Raw genomic sequence first — 22,476 nt, forward strand, 5'->3', positions numbered from 1 at the left:
GGGTGGAAGGGGTGAAGGGAGGGCTAGGAATGGGGAAAAAATAAGAACCAGGATGCGTTATGTAAAGGTACAATTCCCAATGAGAAATGTAATTGTGTTGTATACCTACAATGTACCAATAAGAGAATTAAAAAAAAACCCAAAAAACAAGAAAGCAAAGAAAATTGATTCAATGCAAGCTTGATAACACAAAGAAGACTGACCTAAAACTAACTGGAGTTATAAAAAAAAAAGCCAGAACACAGCACTTATAGAATAAAAAATCTGTTTATAGAAATCATAGCAGAAAAATTTCCAAGTGTGGGGAAACAATTTAACATATAGATAGGTGAGACATATAGAACCTCAAATAGCCATAGCCAAAGAAGAAATTCTCCATATCTTAGTCAAAATCCCAGAAGTCCAACACAAGGACAGAATCTTAAAAGCTGTCAGAGAAAAGCAAAAAAAAAAAAAAAAAAAAAAAAAAAAAATTACTTATAAAGGTAAACCCATTAGAATTATACTAGACTTCTCAACACAAACGTTAAAGGCTAGGAAAGCTTGTAATAAAGTGTTTCAAGGCCTAAAATTAAACAACTTTTAACTCAGAATAATAATCTTGCAAAGCAATCTTTCAAAATTGATAGAAAAATAGACATTCCCTGACAAAGAACACCTTAAAATATTTATGACCACTGGGGATTTAGCTCAGTGGTTCCGTTGCCTGCCTCGTAAGCACAAGGTCCTGAGTTCGATCCCTGGTACCAAAATAAATAAATAAATAAAATATTTATGACCAGCAAACTAGCATGCCAAAAAATTCTCAAGGATATCCTACACAGACAATGAAGCCAACAATGTTGAAAGGCTTATGGAATGAATATATCAAGAAGGATGTCAGTTAAACAAAAGGGAAAAATAAAAATAATCAACAACAGACAAATAATGTAATGGCAGGAATAAGTCAGTAACTTTCAGTAATAATGTAAATGGCTTCAACTCTCTAATTAAAAGACATAGATTGCCAAACTGGATCAAAAAACCAATACCAATCAGTAAACTGCATATGAGAAACATCCAAAAATAAATTCATAGATTAAAAATCAAAGGATGGAAAATAATATTCCATGCAATGGGAATCCAAAACCAAGAAGGAATAGCTATCCTACTTTCAGACAAAGTGGACTTCAAGCCAAACCTGATCAGAAGTGGCAAAGAAGGTCACTACATATTAGCAAAGGGAACAACAATTCAATCGGAAGAGATAACAATTGTAAATATGTACACGCCAAATACTGGCACATCCAACTTTATAAAACAAACAGTACTGGACATAAAATGTCAGATAAATATCAACACAACCATAGTGGAGGACCTCAATAACCCACTATCACAAATAGATGAGCTAAAAATCAACTAAGAAATATCAAGAGTTGAACCAAATCTTTGAACAAATGGATTTAAAAGATATCTACAGATTTTTCCACCCAACAACAACAGAATACATATTCTTCTCAGCAGCACATGAAAATTTTTCCAAAACAGACCACATACTAGCCAATAAAGCATGCTTAAGTAAATGCAAGAGAATTGAAATTATATCATGCATATTGTGAGATGAAACTAGAACTCAATGGCAAAAGAAACCGGAGAAATTGTACAAACACATGGAGATTAAACAATACATTCGTGTATATACAGTGGGCCACAGAAGAAATCAGGGAAGAAATGATAGAGTTCTCATAATCAAATGATAATGCCAATACAACATACCAGAATCTGTGAGATACAATGAAAGTATCCTAAGAAGGAAGTTTATAACTGTGAATGCCCATATCAGAACAACAGAGTGAGCCCAAATGAATTACCTAATGATACACTCAATGTTCTAAAAAACAAGCACAATTCAAATTCAAAGCTAGCACAAGGAAGGAGATTATAAAGATCAGAACAGAAATTAATGAAATTAGACTATGACTCTAAGAACTGGTTCTTCAAAAGAATAATATAGAACAAACTTCAGATAATCTTACCAGAAAATATAAAGACCTTTATCAACCTAATTAAAATATATAAAGAATTTTAAAAATAGACGCTCCCCAAAGTAAAAGACCCAGTCAAATGGGCAACTGAAATACATTAGACACTTCTCAGAAGTACAAATGGTCAATAAATATATGGACTAATATTCGACATCTTTGGCCATTAATGAAATGCACATTAAAACACTGAGCTTCTGTCTTACTCCAGAAAGAATGTCTATTACACAGAAATCAAATAATAACAAATGCTGACAAGGCTATGAGAAAAAGGGAAATTTTTACATTGTTGGTGGGAATGAAAACTAGTGCAACTACTAGGGAAAACAGTATGGAGAAACCTCAAAAAAAATTCAAAATAGAAATTCCATTCCACCCAGCTATTCCCTTTATAGGTATCTTCCTTAAAGATTTAAAGGTACATCATGGTGATAAATGTATACTTATGTTTGTAGCAGAACAACTTGTAATAGCTACTTCTTAAAGGAGATCTGTATGTCCATCAACAGATGACTGGCTAAAGAAAATGTGGTATTTATACACAACAGAGTATTTAGTAGAGTACTACTCTGCTATAAAAAAGGATAGATTTGAGTCATTTATAGGAAAATGAATGCACCTCGAGAACATAGTGTTAAGTGAAATAAATTAGACACACAAGCATAAATATCACATGGTTTCTCTTATATGAGTAAACCAAAGTATAAATCTAAACAGCAAAATAAAGGATGAATAATAAGAGATCATATGCAAATGGGAAAGAGAGCTAGATATGAAGGAAGTGGAGGAAGGGTAATAAAAAGAATTAAGGTGTTTTATGTCATGTAACAGTTCCCCACAATGAATACAGTCACTGTGTACTCTAAACGTGTACTAATAAAGTTTATAAAATAAAATCAATACAAATCAGTAAGAAAATGCATTTTTACAACTTACTGTGTACTGGCAAAAAAAAAAAAAAAAAAAGAAAAAGATCATAAGTAGTTTCAACACATCTGAACAAAGAATCAGTGAACCTGAAGATAGTTCTACCCAATAGAAACTAACCAAATTGAAACACAAAAAGATTAAAAAGAAGACAAAAAAACAGAACATCCACAAGTTGTGTGACATCAGTCTTGGCCTCATATTTGGAAAGAGAAAAGAGAACATAAGGGAGAGGAAATACTTTAAAAATAATGGCTGACTTATTTGTTTGAAATTAATGAATATCACCAAACCACAGACATAAAAAACTTAGAAGATACCAAAAAAGAAAGATAGCAAATAAAGCAAAGCAAACAAAAAAGCCAAATACACAACTAGATATATAGTATTCCAGCTGCCTAAAACAAAAGACAAAGAGAACATTTTGGAACCACCAGAACAAAAATGGACAAAGGACAAATGATATAAAGGTAAGAATTACAATAGACTCAGGGCCTGGGATTTAGCTCAGTGGTTTCTCCGCCTGCTGTGCAAGCGCAAGGAGACCCAAGTTCAATCCCCGGTACCAAAAATAAATAAATAAATAAATAAATAAATAAATAAATAAATAAATAAGTTGGGTGTTGTGGCGCGCTTCTGTAATCCCAGCACTGGAAAGGCTGAGGCAGAAGGATCTCAGCAAGTTCAAGGCCAGCCTGGGCTACACAGTGAAATCCTGTCTCAAAACAAATAAAAAATGTCTTAAAAAAAAAAAGAATTATAATAGACTTTTTAATGCTGGAAGACAACAGGGTGATGCCTTTAAAGTGCTGAAAAAAGAAATAAAGACTTTCTCAATGAACTAAAAAGAGAATTCACTGTCAGTGGACCTGCTCTACGGAGGCAAAACAAGGCAGAGGGAACTTTGTTCACAAAACAGACTCATGGAGCAGAGCAGATCATCTCTTTACACTACCCAGATAGCTTTGAAGTTTGAGATTAAAAAGAAATCACTATCTTATTTTTTTACTATATTTTGGGCTTTAAGTTAAAAGACCTTAATCTAATACAGATGAAGAACAATTTTTTAATCAAGAGTGATGTGATCTCACTTAGATTTTAAAAGGATGATGTTTGCTGTTACTAGACAATAAAGAGTTAAGGACTAGTGTAATAACCAGTGATGAAGGTCACTTAGACCAAGTTTAGTAGTGGAAGTGGTTAGACTCTGTGGTGCAAAGTAAAAGCCAACAGCATGTTGAAAGTTGGGATATAGGATATATAAAAGTAATAATTATGCCTTAATATAAATTTTTTCTAACAAGATATGGGATGGATTAAAAAATATGCTGAGATAAGGGAGCCTATAGACAAATTTAAAGAAAGAAACCAGGAAATTGGTTTTGGACATGTTAAATGGGGTGTGTCATTAAATGTTCAGGTGAAGATATTAAAATGCCAATTTGTATAGGTTCAGAGAAGAGATCCAATCTAGATAAATTTGAGTCATCAACATAGAGAAGTATTTGAAGTTGTAAGACTGGAAGAGGTCAGATGAGGACCAAACCATGCAATTTAGGAGAAATCAGTAAAAGAGACTGAAAAGATAAAGCCAATGATATAGGAAGAAAATCGAAGTTCTAATCTAGACGCTAAGGGGATTTAATCTAGAAGCTTTTAGGAATTTCTGGAAAAAGGGAGTAGATAACTGTGCTAAATGTTTCTGACACTAAGTGATGAAGCCTGAGAATCAGCTATTGAACTTAGTAATGTGGAGAGGTGAGGGAACGAAAATTTTCTTTTTACTAATATCTTGTTTTTTAAAAAAACACCAGTTTGCATTTTGTTTTTCTGATGAGAATACTTCAACATACAGGGAAAAGATGCTGATGCTGGCAAGGGAAAGAAATTGCTGTCTGAGCAGGTCAGAAGAGGATACAATCTAGCATTTAGAAATGCCAATTTCATCCACAGAAGCAGGAGGAAAAGCAGAGGAAGATTCAGGCAGCTTGGTAAATGTGGGGCTGGGAATTTCTGGAGGCTCTTTTCTGGGTGTCCATTTTCTGATGCAACAGAACAGACAGTCTTACACTGAGAATGCAAAATAGGGAGAAGGTATTGAATGTTTGGTATTGGAGGAGAAGAGGGTGCAAGACAGGTTCAGGAAACTGGAAAGGTGGATAAACTATGGAGATATGGTAGTTTGTAGAGCAGCATTAGGGCCCCATTGAGTATAGTTATCATGAATATGATATTTTGCTCCAGCCTTATTCAACTGTATTGTTGTTTAACTGGAGTTAGCTGGACTTAACTATGCTTGGTATATTTTTGCCAAGATAGTTTGATATAGGGAGGTCAGGCAGGACAGTTCAGGGAATAAGGAAGTGAGTCATGAATTCTTTTTTTCTTTTTTTGGTACCAGGGATCGAACTTGGGTCCTTCCATTTGTGAAGCAGGTGGCAGAACCACTGAGCTAAATCCCCAGCCTCATGAATTTTTTACTATGGCATTTAAATTGAGGAGAGAAGGAAGTGAAGATATGAAGAGATTGAAAGGCAATGAACAACTGATAGAATCAATGGATTGCTCAACAAAGTGGAGCCCAAGGTAATGACATCTGTGCAGTTCAGAAATGTTATGAGAGAGTTAGAGGTAGTAGGGAGAAAATGCAATGATTGGAAGTGAAATAAGGGAGTAGTTATTTGTAGTGGTTGGAAACAAAGAGGTCTTGGGTAAGAACTAGGGTATCAGTGGCTCAGGCCATGGAACTAAGTCTTCAAAAAGATCAGCTCTGTGGATATTAAAAGCACGGCAAATTATTGCAGAAATAGTGCTGGAAAGAGTGACAAAGATCCAAGAGCTCTGAGGATGCATGGCCCAGGAAGATGACTGTACCAGGTGACTTCACATCAGTAGTAGTGACTCTAGAGACATTATAATGATTACTTCCACACGCATAGGAGAAAGGTGACACAGAGTAGTCAACTTGAGTAAAGTAAGGCAAGTACACAATCTTTTCTTTGGTAATTAGGATTCCTGATGAACACCCCAAAGATGAATTCAGATTTAGCCTTCAGGACCAGCCTTGAAAGTAGTAGAATGGAGTATGATTTTAAAAACTACATTGAATATTTAAATTTTAAGAATGTACAGTATTGGACACATTGCTGTTAATCCCCCTCAAAATACTCCCCTTCACTTTAAACACTTATCCCGTCATTCTGGCCACTTTCTAAAACAATTCTGGAGGTCCTCTTTCATGAGTATGTGTAGTTGCATTGTTGTGGGTGTCTTGATGTTCTGAATTGATCCAAAACATTTATCTTTCATGGTCATTTTGACTTTGAGGAAGAGGCACATCTGGTGAATGAGGAGGCTGAGGACACACTGTAATGTTTTTACAAGCCTAAATTTCCACTAAGTTGCACTTGGCAGTAGCAACAATGGTAGAGTATTTTTGATCACACCTTGCATGTAATTATTCACAGACTCACAAAAATGTTGTCCTATTGTTTGCTAATGCCCAACGTTCCCTTAACCTATCTGTTGAATCACACAATTATTCTTTGAGGGTGAATTATCCAGTTTCACAATTTGTTTCTAGTTTGATGGGCAGAGAATGTAAAAAGAGCAGATGGGTTCACTGCAGCTGAAAGAGAAAAGGAAAGGGCAACAAAGGTAGAAATGGAAAGTAATTTAACATTGTATCTCGTCTCACCAGGAGAGATGTATGTGAATATGCTTTACTTTCTATCAGTTAACAGAAACCAACCAAAGTGACACACAGGGCATTTATAATCTCACAAAATGTGCATGTACTAAATTTGTTGCATCTTAGCTCAATGACGCAGATGAGATTGTGGCTCATCTTTGTTTTCAGTAGTCTCCAATGAGTCAGTGATTTTCTGTCATGGTTGCTATGTGGCAACCATAGTTTTAGCATTCCATGCAGATAGGTCCTGCAAGTAAAAGGAATGTCTTAGTCTATTTGATGCTGCTATAACAAAATACTACAAACTGGTTAATTTGTAAAGAATAGAAGTTTGTTTGATTCAAGGTTCTAGAGACTGAAAAGCCCAAGAGCAGGACGCCAGTGTCTGGTGGAGGCTCCTGCTGTGTCCTAAGGCAAAGCAACAGAGGATCTGCTTATGCGCACCAGAGGGAGCTGGGGTGGGAGGCAAACTCATCTGTTTGTCAAGAACTTGTTCCCCCCAAACCTTCCCATTCACAAGGGCAGGGTCTTGTGAACTAATAACCTCTTCAAGGACCCACCTCTTCAAACTGCTAAAATGGCCATTACATTTTAATATGAATTTTGAAGGGCAACAGTCAAACCATAGCAAGAAGCATCGTCAGTTTTAGTAAAAACCAAACCCCGTAACAAAACCAAACCTTCCCCTTATATTTGATTGGCCAGAATTTACACTTCATGCCCAAGTCTAAATCTTGCATTTGTTGAAAGAAATGATATCTCTATTAGCTTAGCTGAGATTCATCTCCAGCTTCCTCCCAAGGATGTGTGAAGGAATATGACTGCCACCGTCCTAGACTGAACAACATTATTCAGTCAGCCGTTGATAGCAACCACTACTCACTGCACTTCCCCAAGCCTCATCTTTGGGTCCCTGTACTTACGCCAGCCTCGTCCTCAGCAGGTAGCCACAACTCCCCTTCACAACCTATGAAAAGTCTCCTAGCCTGTACCAAAGGTACTGCTCTGGTCCCTTTCAGGTTCTGAAATAAACCTGTCCTATTGAGCTACCTTTGTTTCTTTTCCTCCCTTTTTCCTAACATATGGCCACTAGGAGGAGCCTCAGCAAAATCTGGGTTCTGTTCTAGTAAGGAAAAGGGGAAAAAAGAGCCCATGGTAGTCAACCCAGAGAAGTATGAAGATGTTTTTGTCTCGGGTGCCCCAATACAACATCGAAGGAAATAGCATTTTACATTAACATGGTTTCCCATGTATGATGGAGGCTTTATTACATTTTTTAAAAAGCTTGTGTGGCTAAACATTAAATAAACTTATTTTTGGAGAAGCTGTTGATGGTGTTCAATTTAAGATTTCGGAAGGAAAAAGGAAAACTGAGACTAGAAGAAAATACATAACTTGAGAAATTTTGGTATCTGGTTCAGAGACAGGAAGATAGCGAAACAAGTGGGTGAAAGACAAAAGTAACAGGGAGCAGCTGTTTAGGTCATCACCTGAGTGACATGGATAATGCTGGAGGCAGAGGAGGGCTGCACACCAGGTAAGGAGACACACATATTACAGGCAGGAATGTCAATTCCTAAGCCTGAGACCATTCAAACAGAATTAAGCCTGTTACCCCAGCTACTCAGGAGGCTGAGGCAGGAGAATTCCAAGTTGGAGGCTAGCCTATGCAATTTAGTGAGACTGTCAAAGAAGGGCTGGGGATATAGCTCAGTGGTAGAGCAGCCCGGCTTCGATCCCTAGTATCACAACAACAAAACAAAAAGCAAAAGCAAAGTTAAAACAAAAATTCAATCTCTTTACCAAGGCTGTTTTTGACAGAATTATATTTAAAAACCAAAACTCATGTATCTTTATATACACATGAATTTAAGAGTTACAGGGGCAAAAATAACAAAACTGATGACAGAAGAGTATGATGTAATATCTAGACAGAAAAAAACTGTGCAGTAATGAGACTGAGAAAACAAAAAGCAAGCAATGAAACAAGCCCAAGACTCACAGGAGAAGAAGTCTCACCTAGTATTTGGAGTACTCTCCTTCCTGTCCCTATGTAAGATACTTGGCCTTATGTTATACTTATTTGTGTATCTTTTATTATTTTTAGTAGTAAGTAGGCCCTATGTAGGAAAGCATTATAAGGAACTATGTCATTTACACAATTTATATCTCTGTAGCATCTTGCAGAGACCTTGTAGCAAAACTTCTGTTCAGATATTTATTAAATTGAAAAGATGATTACAGAGATGCTAGGGAGAGAAGGACTTCGATGACCCTAGTCAGGGTAAAGTTAGAGCCTCTGAAGGGAGAAGGGCAATAATAAGTCTATATAAAGAGATTAATTAAATTACAGAGGATCAGAGCGGAAAAGAAGTTTTATTTTATGAACACTCATGCCAGGGAAGGAAGAAGATTGATAGATTAAATAAATTCATCTAAACAATTCAAAAGAGTCAAATTATAAGGGGTTTAGGCACAATTATTTCAGAGTTATCTCCTAAATCATATTAAACATCATTGTTTCTATTTCTGTTTGTGACATCTTTCCTTGAGATCAGAAATAAAGAGAAAGTGTTCAAAATCAGGAATGGGTGGGAGGTAAATGATGATTTGCCCAGCATGGAGGCAGTGCACGGTATAATTAAGTCTTACGTTTGCTAGTGGACAATAGTTTACAAAATCCTTTCCTAGGTGATTTCTTATTCAGTGGAGAGGATTGAAGGAGATCAGCGTGGTTAAGTCAGGTAAATATCTTTTTTTTTCTTTTATACTCACTTTGGCTATGTACCCACTGTGACACTGCTAAGGTTTCTTCATAAAGCAGTGAGCATTGTTTGCATTCTTAGTTTTCTCCTTAAGTATATATTTATATTCTTAATATGCTGGTAATGAATTATTCCACGATACATAATATCACCTGGTTTTCGAAAATTTCAACTCTCCAAGGATTAATATGCCCTCATTAATGCCAATTCCCCGAGTAACAAGCCCTTCTCCTAAGGACCAGCAGCAATCTCAGGCTTGGAGAAAGAGGATACTCACTCCTCCCTGTATGTGGCAGGACTGCTGGGGCTGGGAAATATTACAGTGAACACACCAGCAATTTTTTCCCCACCAGCCAAGCCTTTCACGTCCCATGTAAAGCGGAGGATGTAAATACAATAACCTCTGTTAACATGACTTTTGTCCTGAAATAGGCAAGATCAAAGACTCACAGAAGAAAGGGAGTTAATGGAACAGAAAGGAAATAATAAATGTGTTTAAAATGTATTGCACTAATTCAATGATGCACATTTCCCCTTTTCCCCTTCCCCATTTTGGTATCTTTCAAATTAGGAGTCTGTCTTCCATCCGTGGTCTGCTGGGAGAACAATCTGTTGTAGTTGTTATTATTATTTCATCTCTAGCACAATTTGTGGACTGAATATTGACAGAGGACGAAAAAGTCCTGGAGATAAAAAAGAGGATTATCCTTTTAAGAAATGATGCATCACCAATGCTTTTAATGGCACAGAAGATGCCACTGGTTTGAGACTGATGATTCATGGTATATGAGTTGTCTATTTTTGCATAACAAATTACCTTTAAAATGCAGCAGCTTGAAGCAATATTAGCTGTTTTTGTTGGTTGAGAATCTATGAGGTGTTTACAGTTGACATGGCACTTCTCTGAAACTCACCAAATCTGTTCTGGTACCTGTTTTTGGTTGTCATCACACCTCCCGGAACCAACCAACCAGGAGGTCTGGGGTACCACTTATAGTTGGGTGCTCTGGATCAGGGTCACTCATGAAGCTGCAGTCATCCAAAGACTGGCCTGGGCTGGAAGGTCCACCCCAAGCTCACTTACACTGCTGCTGTCCAGAGGGGACAGTTCCTCACCAAGGGGCCCTCCTGAAGTGTTATGACATGGTGGCCGGCCTCCCCTGAAGTGACAGATTCAAGAGAACACTGAAGATGGAAGCCACAGTGACTCTGTATGGCCGAGTCTCTGATATCCTACACTGTCACATCCACTTTATTCAGGAGAAGTTCAGTACATACTCAAAGGGAAGAAAATTATTAGTCTCCACCTATTGGAGTGAAATGTATCAAAGAATTAATGTGGTAGTTTTAAAACTACCTGGGGGAAAAACATGATTGAACAGTTAGTCATTGATAGAAACTTTTATTTTTATTTTTAATGTATGTACAATATATGATAAACTATCTAAAGTCTAACAGCTCCTTCTTAAGTATAAAAGAAAACTCTTAAGTGATATTAAAGTATCATGTTATAATTTACAGGGCTTTTTTCCAGTGGTACATAAAATAACCCTCTATGTCTTAGAGTCAATATATACATTTAGCCGGTCTTTTAAAATCACTGAAAAGAAAGCTTAGTAATCAATCACCTTTATTGACATAACAAACCAGGTGCAATCATTAATCTATTTCCTTGAATTTTGCTTTCTAAAATTAAGGCATCATGGGCTGGGATTTAGCTCAGTGGTTTCTGCACCTGGCTCGCAAGGGCAAGGTACCGAGTTTGATCCCTGGGACCAAAAAAAATAAATAAATAAAATAAAATTAAGGCATCATGATCCGATGAAGCGACATTTTACAGAGTTTTATGGAAACTTGAATCAGCCCTATCTTGAAGTGAAATGACTTTTCCACTTGCATTTTTCCCTTGATCTTTACATCTTAGCAAAATACTATGTACTGCATGGGCTTTTTCATAATTATCTTAACAATTAAATGGATGTTTGGGCACTGGAATTTTCTACCAACATTTTGAAAGTTTGGGACATAAAGCAAACCCTGCCAGCCCAGGGTCCACATTCCATGGGGACACCCACATAATCACACTGGGTATTAAAATATTGAGACAATGCCATACCAGGAGGTAATAACCACTTCTAATTCCCAATCCCCCTACTACCACCCATGACTTTCCCAGGATCCAACAACTAAGAGAAGGAGAGGGAAGAATGGGAAGTTGCTCTCAAACCAGTTGCTTTTTATCCAGCATGCCTCTGATACCTGGATGCTGTGTCCCATATTTTTTTGACTGTCACTCTGTCATTGTTTGGACTGCTCTAACAAAAACACCATAAAGGAGCTGGCTTATAAACCACAGACATTTACTTCTCACTGTTCCTGAGGTTGGGAAGTCCAGGATGAAGGCTCTGGCAGATTTGGTGATGGCTCACAGATGGTGCCTTTCTCTGTTGCCCTCACGGGATGGAAGTGCATAGCTAGCTCTCTGGGCCTCTTTACAAGGGCACCCTCATGACCTGATCCCCGCCAATGGCCGCACCTCTTCTACTACCACCGTGAAGATTGGGTCCAACATACAAATATTTGGTGACAGGCAGTCCACAGCACCTTTGTATCTATGATAATGAGAACTAATAACTACTTTTATATTCTTTTAAGGAGTGTAAATGGAAATTAGAATAGGGTAACTATTAGTTTGATATCTAAATATATTTAAATTTGGTTGTTGTAGATTCTTTTTTTTGGTACCAGGGATTGAACTCAGGACTTTGTGCTTGCCAGGCAGGTGCCATGCTGCTGAGCTACATCCCTGGCGGTTGTTATAGATTCTTAACAAAGCAATGTTTTGTGGATTCACAGAGTGGTTGTATTTTAGGTCTAGTGATAGCTCAGCTACAAAAAAAAAAGACAGTTATTTGACATTTAAAAAGAGCACAATTATTTAGGGAGTATTCTGAATAATACCAGAGTTAAAGGACATTTTCTGTATTTGTTAGTGAGAGAAATAAATACTTAAATCATAAATCTGATCAGTACTTCTATTAGAACAAAACTTTTAAGGTGAAGACAAATTTTTTTTTTTTTGGTACTGAGGATCGAACTCAGGTCCTTCCACTTGCACAGCAGGTGGCGAAACCACTGAGCTAAATCCCCGGCCCTGAAGACAAATATTTTATATGAGTATATTCTCTGGTGGTTTCTGTCTTCTCTCATAGCACTGATTTTTTAGAGAATTGTCAGATTATGGATTCACATAAGCATAATGTTTAAATAATTTTTTTGAGACAAGGTCTCACTTTGTAGTTCAGGCTGGCTTTGACCTATTTGATCCAGGCTGGCCTCCCGCTTGAACCTCACAAGTGATGGGATTACAGGTGTGCACCACCATGCCTGGCTAAATAAATATTTAAGATATTTTTTATTAAAAAAGTAACATTTTTCCTAAGAATACTGAATACCTACATCTACAAAATGGTTTTTATAAAATTTTCTTCCAGGTTTTCTCCTGTTTCTTTTAAAGTCAAAGACTATAAATTGAACACAACAATGAAAGAATTTCTAGCTACCTATGGAATAACTGGACATACATAAGATTTTAGTACAAACTGATGTTCATAATATTTTGAAAAACAAAGCCAATAAGTAAACAAGTAAAAAGCAAAAGAAGAACTCAAGTTCTTTCAACAGGACCTCAGACCCTATTCTAGTCATAATTTGCTCCATAAGAATAAAAATTTAAGTGTGCTAATATATGATCATCACAACATGGCTTAATTTTCTAACAATGTTATCTTTCTGTCTACATAAAGAAAATAAGAGAAAGCAACTACAATACCAAATCACAATAGCTTTTAATTCTGATTTATAAACCATAATTAGAAAAGGATGCTTCACTAAATTTTAACCATTTACAGTATTACTGAACTGGACTGAAATCATTATTTTCAGTTAGCTTATTGTTTGCCTTTATGTTCCTCAGCAGTGGTTTCCAGACTTGTTAAAGTGACCAAATGCTTGGAAGCCACGATGCTCTTTACAGAGCATCATGAGTTACTGATGTATTTAATCCCAGCATAAAATTATACCAGCTAGGAACAATTTTACCACCAGATGATATCTTTATTATGGTTTCTACATTTCAAAAATAATACTACCATAAATATTTATTAGACCACATTTCACAGCAGGATAATAAATAACAATCTGAATCAAGCCAACTATCTAGCAAGGCATGATTCAAAGACAAATCAGTGTTTGAGACAACTGCTCGTTTAATTTCCTCCTCTTCCCTGTACTTTGCTTTTAACTAGTTTAGCTCCCAGATCTGCTTTCTTGGCTGTCTTAAAGCCTGCTCATCTAACTTGGGCCCATAGTATCTGAACCTTGACTCCTACCTGTGAATGCAGTCTTAATGCACTCCAGCAGCTCTGCAGTCTATTTCAGTGAGGCAAGGGGATTGAGGTATTCTAGAGACTGCCATCATATAATTTTTTTTTTTTTGGTACCGGGGATCGAACTCAGGTCCTTGTGCTTGCGAGGCAGGCAGTAGAACCACTAAGCTAAATCCCCGGGCTGCTAGCATATAATTTTGAGGTACAGTATTCTATCTCACAGATAGTTTGAGAAGTGTATATGCTTGAAATGGGAATTTCTAAAGTCTTCCTTTTTAAGATAGGATTTTGAGAGTTAAATTTTCAAAGTATTTTTGCTCCTTTTCAAAGCACTGGTCCAGTTAGAAACTGTTCCATGACCCCTATTATGCTCTGGATGTTTGTATTTCCCAAAATTTGTATGTTTTTTATTTAATAGAAGGGCATATTTTTGTTTACAAACAAGTTTCACAAACAAAAATAAAACATGTATGCTTCTACTTATTAACCTTTTTCAAAATGCCAACAGCCCTCATGCTCTATGAAGGTCTTGAAGGATTAGAAAAATCAATACAGTTCACTCACAGTTCACCAAGACATCACTGAACTAACAGGGAAAAACAAAAAGGACTCAAGTTTTCTTGTAGTTTTGATAGTTTGATTTAATTTGATTTGCCTGAAATAACAAAAGCATTTTAAGCATCTTTCATTATGTGGCTGATGTCCTGCATTAAACAATCTACTAAATTCTGAACAAAGGTTATTAGCAAGTTTTCAAAAATTTAAAAAATTAAAGTTGTTTCATAACCATTAAGTAAAATATATTTAACAAACTAATCAGGACAGATGCCATAACTTCATTAGAACACCACTGCTCATGTTTTTTTTTAAACAAAGCATTAATGTTATCTATTGGCTTTTAGTATTAGCAACTTATCTACAATATTTAACAAGGTAAATTGTAGACAAAAATTTAGTACAGTTTCAATAGAAACACCCCTTTTCCCTGAAAATATAGCAGTATTTGAAGGACTAATATTTCTGTGCATCAGTTATAAGGGAGCTTCTCATCTATGACAGGAACAAAAACAGTATCTACAAACCTTCGTAAACAGATCTTTACCATTTATAAACATAAATAAACCAAATTAACAGCCAACAGCAGAAATTAAAGTATCAATTCAATGATCCAGGGCTCTGTGTCTCGCCCAGGTTTACTCCTCCCTCTCTCCCATCAAGGACTGAGACAAACTAAAGCTCTCCTAATATACTGTTCAGGACCATTCTTGGATACTACTGATGATCCATGGGTCACTTACACGGAGTTACTGTTTATCTGTTAGTTCATATCTCCCACACCCCAAAAAGCACCCTCAGTCTGGCAGAAAGCTTTGCTTTAAAAAAAAAAATCTACATTTGTACAAATGCATCTTCTGTTGAAGTCTAAAGACAAGAATACCATCTTGTATGTCACAATGTGTGAAAAGACTGTTTCAATTTGTTTCTTTACAATGCAGTTAGTGTGTTAACATTCAGCTTACAATCAGAGTGATGTTTCAAAACTATGTCCTGGGCTTCCTGGGGATGAAGAAGTAGCAGACTTGGTCATTTCTATTGTCTTAAGGTGAATTCTGCTGTCAACAGCATTGCTATTTTTGTTGGGAGAAGGTGAGGACTGGAGTTTACATTTTGCAGGAGCACCATCTTCTGTATCAGTATCATCAATGAGGGGATATGAGGCTGTGACTCTTCTATCTTAAACTCAGGACGTGTCATAAAGTTGTGAATTGAACTTGATTCTGGTTTTTCTAACCCTTCATATAAAGAACTATGAAATGCATTTACCACTTGAATCTTGAGTTTGGATTCTGTTCAGACCTCTAAACCACAAGATCTGGCCATGCCACAACTCCCTTTCAGCATGATCTATCTCTTCAACATCCTCTGCTAATTCTTCCTCAGGTATTTCCTCCCTTTTGTGTTCCATGGCCAGCTTCTTTCAGGAATTTTAAACAGCTAGTTGGAATTGTTGAAAACAGCTGGCCCCAGGGTAATGTCCCCATTCCTAAGAATACTGACCATAGTCGCTGTTCTACCGAAAGCTCTGAACAGAGAGGCTTTCCACCAAACTGCACCACATCTGTACCACAAAAGTGACTAAAACAATTGAGCAGAAGATGGTGTTATTAAAGATTCCTTCAAACACATTTCTTTCACCATGGATTTTCTGGGCATTTATTTCACTGAAAATTTGCATCAGCACAAAGGTATTAAAAACAATAGTGTAATGTTCTGAAGGAGGAGCATGCAAAGGAGCATTTCTTCCACTATCGATATCAAAAACTTTTCTCCAGCAAATGAGTGTAAAAATGAGTTGATAGAATGCATGACCCAAAATATCCTCATCATTGTGCGTGAGATGAGAGGCTTATTTCTACCATATGGTTTCCAAAGCAAGAGAGACTCAGTGGGTGGTTCCGTTGCCAGAGCCAGGGAAGCGAGTGCGTCCATTATGAGGCTCACCCACTGCATCTGCACAGCTTTAAGTGGTGAATCCTAGAAAAGATGTTTCTTGAGTAATACAAGTCCCTGTGGAAGCAACACTCACAGCTACGACGTTAACAGTAAGTTGGAACTCCAAAAATTTTGAGATGCTATCGTAAACATTTTGTCCCCACATAAACTATTTTAACAATGCTTGTAAAGTTGTTACCTGTGAGAGAATATCAGATGCTTCTTTAGCTACATCAGTTCCAGGAATATCCAACTGCAAATCCAACATCTGCCTAAAATTCTTATGTTGAAGTCTAATTATCAATAGGAGTTGGGAACTTTAAGTGATTTAAGGATTGGCAACTTAAGTGAAAGTGGAGCCCCCATGAATGGGATTAGTGTCCTTACAAGAGACCCCAAAAAGCTGCTTTGCTTAATCCACCCATGAGCACACAGCTAGAAGTGTGTCCAGCAAATACATGAACCAAGGAACAGTCTCTCACCAATGATTATGCTGGCACCTTCACCGTGGGCTTTCTAGCCTTCAAAATGGTGAGGAATACATTTCTATTATTTGTAAGCTACCTAGTTTATGTCATTTTGTTATAGTAGCATGAATGGATTAAGATAAACCCCTGACTTTTGGGTCATAATTAAATGTAATAAATCTATCTACTGAGTATTGTCAAGTGCTTGATACAGTTATTAATCTTAATAGGCTGATGAATCAATCATCCCAATATTGTAAATGAAGGAAATGTAGCAAAATTACATAATTTGCCCACAGATGTATGGCTACTAAGTGGCTGAATCAGGAACCCAGCCTGGACTCTTCAGGGCTCCTATTGAGCTCTGTCAGTCACCATGCTTTGCTATCACCATGGAGATCAACTTTCTGCGTTATAAACAGGCCTTGAGGCTTTTTTCCCTTCCTTCCCTCTCTCCCTTCCTTGGTTCTTTCACTAGAGATTACTCTCACTCAGGTATCCAAAAATAAATTATTTCACTGCCACCTGCTACTAAGAGAAGCAGAGTCCAAGGCTTATGCTAATCAGCAAATCTTAAGAGAATGGAAATACATGCCTTAAAAATCCTGCTACGCAATTACAAGTTGGTTATGCGTAAGCAGATGTTACTGCTTGGGCAGTAAACACCACAATATATTATTCAGATTCATTGAGGAATAAAGTATTTGACGTTTCTTACAGACACTTGAAGTCTCTGCACCCCTATAATTAAGCTTCTGGATTTTAAAATGAAAACAAAGTATTCAGAATTATTTTCCACGATCTTTAGGTCATCTTTACCAATGTCATGGTTAAACCATACCATACTAGTGTTATTAACTCTGCTTCAGCTTTCTTATTGTAACAATGGTTTAATGTCAACAATCCAGGATAAAGTGTATTTATTCCATTTTGCTTAGTCTTATGTGGCTGAAATTGTTTAAAAACTAAACTGTTTCCATATTAAAAATAAACAATGAAATTGCCTTAGTTTTCTAAATGCATTATTCCCTCTTTCATAGTATTGATGGCTCCAAATTAAAATTTTTCAGGTAACTAAAGTATATACATCTCTACTTGCAATAGAAAATCTTCTGATGAGTTTATTCCTGCTTTACTTAGCAGAGAAATTATCAATTTACTGTTCCTTGATTCACTTATATTAACATATATTACATATATATGAAGCTGTAATATAATCACGTCTTTGGGGCTATCCTGGAAAAGCAAAATCCACTCATGTACAACACAGCCCCTCCTTACGACAGATTTTTGACCCTTTGGAGACTTCTGCCTATGAGGCAGCTTACTTCCTTTTCTGCCTAATCCCCCACCAGCTCACCCCTACCCTCCAAATGTGTTTCACAGAAGCCATTACATATAATGTATGCATTATGTCAGTAAAGTTCTTCATGAGATTTGTAGGGCTCTCCCGGGAGGATGAGAGTTTTTGCTTATAGATGTTGTGGCATCTATGTGGCCTATAGTGCTATAGTATTTCTGTGAGCTTAAATAGTATTTTAGTGTTTTTCGTTTTCAGATCTTCCTACAATTTCCCAAATTTATTGCTTAAAAATATTTTAGTGAAAAGTGTCTCTGAATCAAATTTTAATTTCCATAAAAGTCTAGAGCAATGGCTACAAATTAACATGCAATTTGAATTGGTATTCTTTGGCAGTATGTTCAGAGAAATGGTGACCAGATCTTAATATGAGAATTATGAAGGGTTGCCAATACATTTCCTAGTGAGAAGCATTTAAAACTTTCCAGTGTTCATCGTGATAAGAAGGTTGATAGTTCAAACAATTTATTGCTGCTTTATAGTTTACATAATTAAATGAAACGTGTTAAACTCAAGGGAATTTTTAATAGGTTACTTGCAATTGTTATTGCAGGCAACAACTTGTACATGATTTTATTTCCAAATCCACAAAAAACAAATTTTATACAAATCAGCACTGTAAAAATGTCAATTACAGCCCCAGAGGCATTGCTGGCAGAATAACTGTCTAAATTCTAGGATATGGGAAACAGGTTTTTTCTGGATTCTTTTTTTTCATTTTCTTTTTTTTGTTGTTTTTTACAAAAAATTTACAAGTGAAATGTTACTACGAAACTTTTTATAAGGAATTTTTGCAAAACATTTACATTTTACCATCAACTATTTCTGTTTTAAAATCATTATGTAGATTTAATACCCTATGCTGCACATCAATTTATGTGGGATGACAACTTAGTGACATGCATAAAAAAACATCACAAGGCATTAAAATGGAGACTTAAATACAAATATTGTTGCAATAAAACAGTTATAAAATTGAAAAATAGGACCTAAACATCATGCTTCTCTAAGTTTGACAAATTAACTTTTTCTCCTAGATTACACACTTTTATTACTGCTCTCATGAGAGTGTGATAAATAATGACAACATCAAGTTCTAATGTAATCAGCAACACATACACAAACCTAACCAAAGAAAGTATACTGTAAGAAAAAACTATTCTAACACTGGAGTTCTACCATGATAAATACATAGCTTTGCACTGATAATTACAAAAAAGAAAAGTTTTATAATGGTGGCAAAGGGAATGAACAGTGAAATGCCATTAAACAAGACTCTACTGCACATCTGTGCCCTATTACTTATAACAGCTATATCCCACTGAGTCAAATAAAGGACAGTGAAATTTACGATTCTTGTAAGACAGAAAAGTGGATTCAGAATGGTATGCAGAACAGACTGTCAAAATATTTCTAATTTCAGTGGTGAAATGTACACCTACTAACACAAATTAATATATTTTATATGCCATAAAGCTATCCAGATTCAGTTTGATAAATTTATAATAGGCCTCATTGTTGATTAAAAAATAACTTCTATTTCTGATGAACATACATGGATTTTCATTAAAACTAGTTCAGGGAATAATGATGCAGAATGCTCATACTTGGTATTAAAAACAAAAAGCGTCACTTGGAGGAAACATGATTAAAACATTAAGAAAGTTTCTTTGCATAAAAAAATTTATAGCACTGATTGTGTAGCATAATGATAAAATATATATTTGATGTTTCAGCTCCTATGTAACAAAATTAAAATTAACACTACCAAATGCTCCTCTGTACCAAACCAAACAACAAACTAATTCTGATGTTTTAAAGCCAGATACATCAGTTGTTAAAGAGTACATTAAATAAAATATACAAAACAATTTACAAAATCCAACGAAAATTTAAAGACTTTGTTACAAGTCTACAAAAGCTTTAAGAAACTTGAAATTTATAACCACAGTGTAAAAATTTTTTTCCTTTAATCTCAAAGCTTTTTTATACAAACTGAAAGCACAAAAGACCTTCAGTTTTATATAACGCTACAAAGGGCTGGCCTAAAGTGTACATAGTGTAAACAGTGATCATTACAGTATTTATCCTTCATCAAAAATATAAGAAACATCACAATTTTGGAAGAGAATTCACATTAGTACTTTTCCTGAAATAACAGAGAATGCGTAAGAAAACATGGACCTATTTTCAAACAGTTCCCAAACCAATGATGTTAATAAACCAAGCAGGTAAAAACTTTAGTTTTCAAATTGTTGATTTCATTTTACGATTCCATGTAAATACTTACTAAAAATGAAGACTTTTACTGTTTAAGCTATTAGAATAATCCAATTTTTATCATATGAAACTTTTGGCCATCTTTCCTAATAAAATCATTTTCTATAAGACCCTTTCATGAACAATGAAATATATCTTTGTTTTATCTTTAGTCACTATTTGAAAAGTATTCTGACTTTTCAAAAATAATTTTTACTTCATAATATCATATCTATTATACATTTGTTAGGCCGCCTAGATGTTTAGGGAAAATTAAGTTACTGATATACCATAAAGATATAAATTCCTAATTAACATTCTAACAATACTAGAAATAAAATGGGGTTGGCCAATTTTTAGTAAAGGAAAGCAAAAATTATAATACAGTTAAAATATAATTTTCTGCTGGCCTTGAAAAAGTGTGATAATTCTTTCTTTGGCTATCAAGTCAAAGCATAAAGAATTCTGCACATTGTCAACATAACTCATATTTACAGAATATGAAACTACAAAATGATTTATTATCTATGCAAATATTTCCAATATAAACATTTAAAATGAAATATTGTGGTTCAACCTAGGGTTAGGAATATAATCAGTCCTAACTTTAAAAGACTGCATGTTAAGTTGCTTCACTTTACTTTCTGAAGCTATTATGTGTTCTGTTTTAACCATTTTTCCCCCTACCATTTTCCTAAGTTTTCAATCTAACAATTTAACCTAAGATTTAGCTCTAAGTTCCTCTTGTGTCTCCAAAATGGAGAAAGTAATTGGATTTCACTGATTGTCTGAATACACACTACTATAATGTAGTGGTAATAAAGATCTGAGGTGTATCTCAGATTACTGTGTCGGAACTTACCTAATTTAACTTTTGACGAATTTCTAACATTTAGAAAAGACGGCCAAAACTATTTTGAGTTGATTTTCTAAAAATCAAGCTGAGGAAATATAGTAGTATTCCTATCTTCAGATAACAGTTTTCTGTGCTATAGAGAAAAGGAAATATATGTAATTACTGACTGAATTTGTAACAAAGTACTTTCAAAGAAAATAAGTCCAATTAAGGTCCAGCCTGCAAATTACTGAGGTCTGTCTTTTTAAACACATTAATACATAATGTTAAGGAGGGGAGGATTCTGTATAAAGGTTATGTGATATATTTCCAAATAACTATAATTTATAACATGAAGGAAATACTTTTCTATCTGTTTCCAGTATATCAGTTTGCTTTTTGTATTTTTAAAAATTTCAACACTTAAGGTGTTGAACCAAAACCCTGGAATACTTAAAAGAAGCCAAGAATAAAATCATGATTTCCTACTCCTTAATCCACTTGACCAGCCCATTTCCAGATTTTCAAAGGTGTGTAAACTTAAGTGCAGCACTAGAGGTCTCTGTTATAAATAGCTTTTCAGAATTCTTCCATGTTGGTTGAAACACTGGGAGTTGCTGGATTCGAATCTTGAGAAATGGCTGCAACGGTGACAATTCTTGGGGAGCCAAGCACCTCTGTAACAGATGAGTCCAGTTCTCCCGAGGTAACAATGGCAAGAGCTGTCCCACCTCCTTTCTTATTCTGGTGTGTTTTGACATGTTTGGAAAGATGATCACTTCGCATAAACCTTTTAGAACATTCAGGGCATTCAAATCTCTTTTCACCTATAAGAAAAACAGATGAATGTATATACATTCTATTTAAATAAAATTATAATTTTTAATATTTATTTTCTGGTCATGCTGTACTTTTTGCATGGTAGAAATTTTTCTATAGTTTGATCATATACATAATATTTTTTCTTCTTTATTAAAAATGCTATCAGATAAACCAGGACAGGAGATAAACCATGAATGAGAATACAAGATGGAACTTAAAGACTGACTTCTTTGAACTGGAAATAAAAGCTTGAGCAAGTAAAATAACTGTTGTAGGCCTCAGTTTCTCTGCCCACAAAATAAGATGGCTCCTAATATATGATCTTAAAAATCTCTATCAGGTGTGACAATACATAATGTTCAAGCCTTGTGTCTGTTCTTTAAAGCTGCTCCTTGGGTTTCAGTTTTAATCCCTAGAGGTATGAAATATCTTCAAACTGTTTTAATGA

General features: G+C 35.5%; 1 protein-coding gene and 1 pseudogene across 2 annotated transcripts in view; both read right to left on the minus strand.

The window, feature by feature from the left end:
- Nucleotides 1-10,869: 10,869 nt before the first annotated feature.
- On the minus strand, nt 10,870-17,596 carry LOC147829248 (plasma membrane calcium-transporting ATPase 1 pseudogene; annotated as a pseudogene).
- Nucleotides 17,597-18,617: 1,021 nt separating this feature from the next.
- Nucleotides 18,618-22,476, minus strand: part of Sp4 (Sp4 transcription factor) — a 65,472-nt gene continuing 61,613 nt past the window's right edge. For both annotated transcript variants that reach the window (XM_087206676.1, XM_087206675.1), the window contains exon 6: nt 18,618-22,033. In XM_087206676.1, coding sequence (XP_087062802.1) covers nt 21,786-22,033 — 248 coding nt within the window. In that variant the 3' untranslated portion in view covers nt 18,618-21,785. The remainder of the gene's footprint in view (nt 22,034-22,476) is intronic.

The sequence above is a fragment of the Heterocephalus glaber genome, unplaced genomic scaffold (genome assembly GCF_053883595.1).
Source record: "Heterocephalus glaber isolate CG9 unplaced genomic scaffold, H.glaber_assembly_v1.0 deba00000676, whole genome shotgun sequence".
Classification (NCBI taxonomy): Eukaryota; Metazoa; Chordata; class Mammalia; order Rodentia; family Bathyergidae; genus Heterocephalus; species Heterocephalus glaber.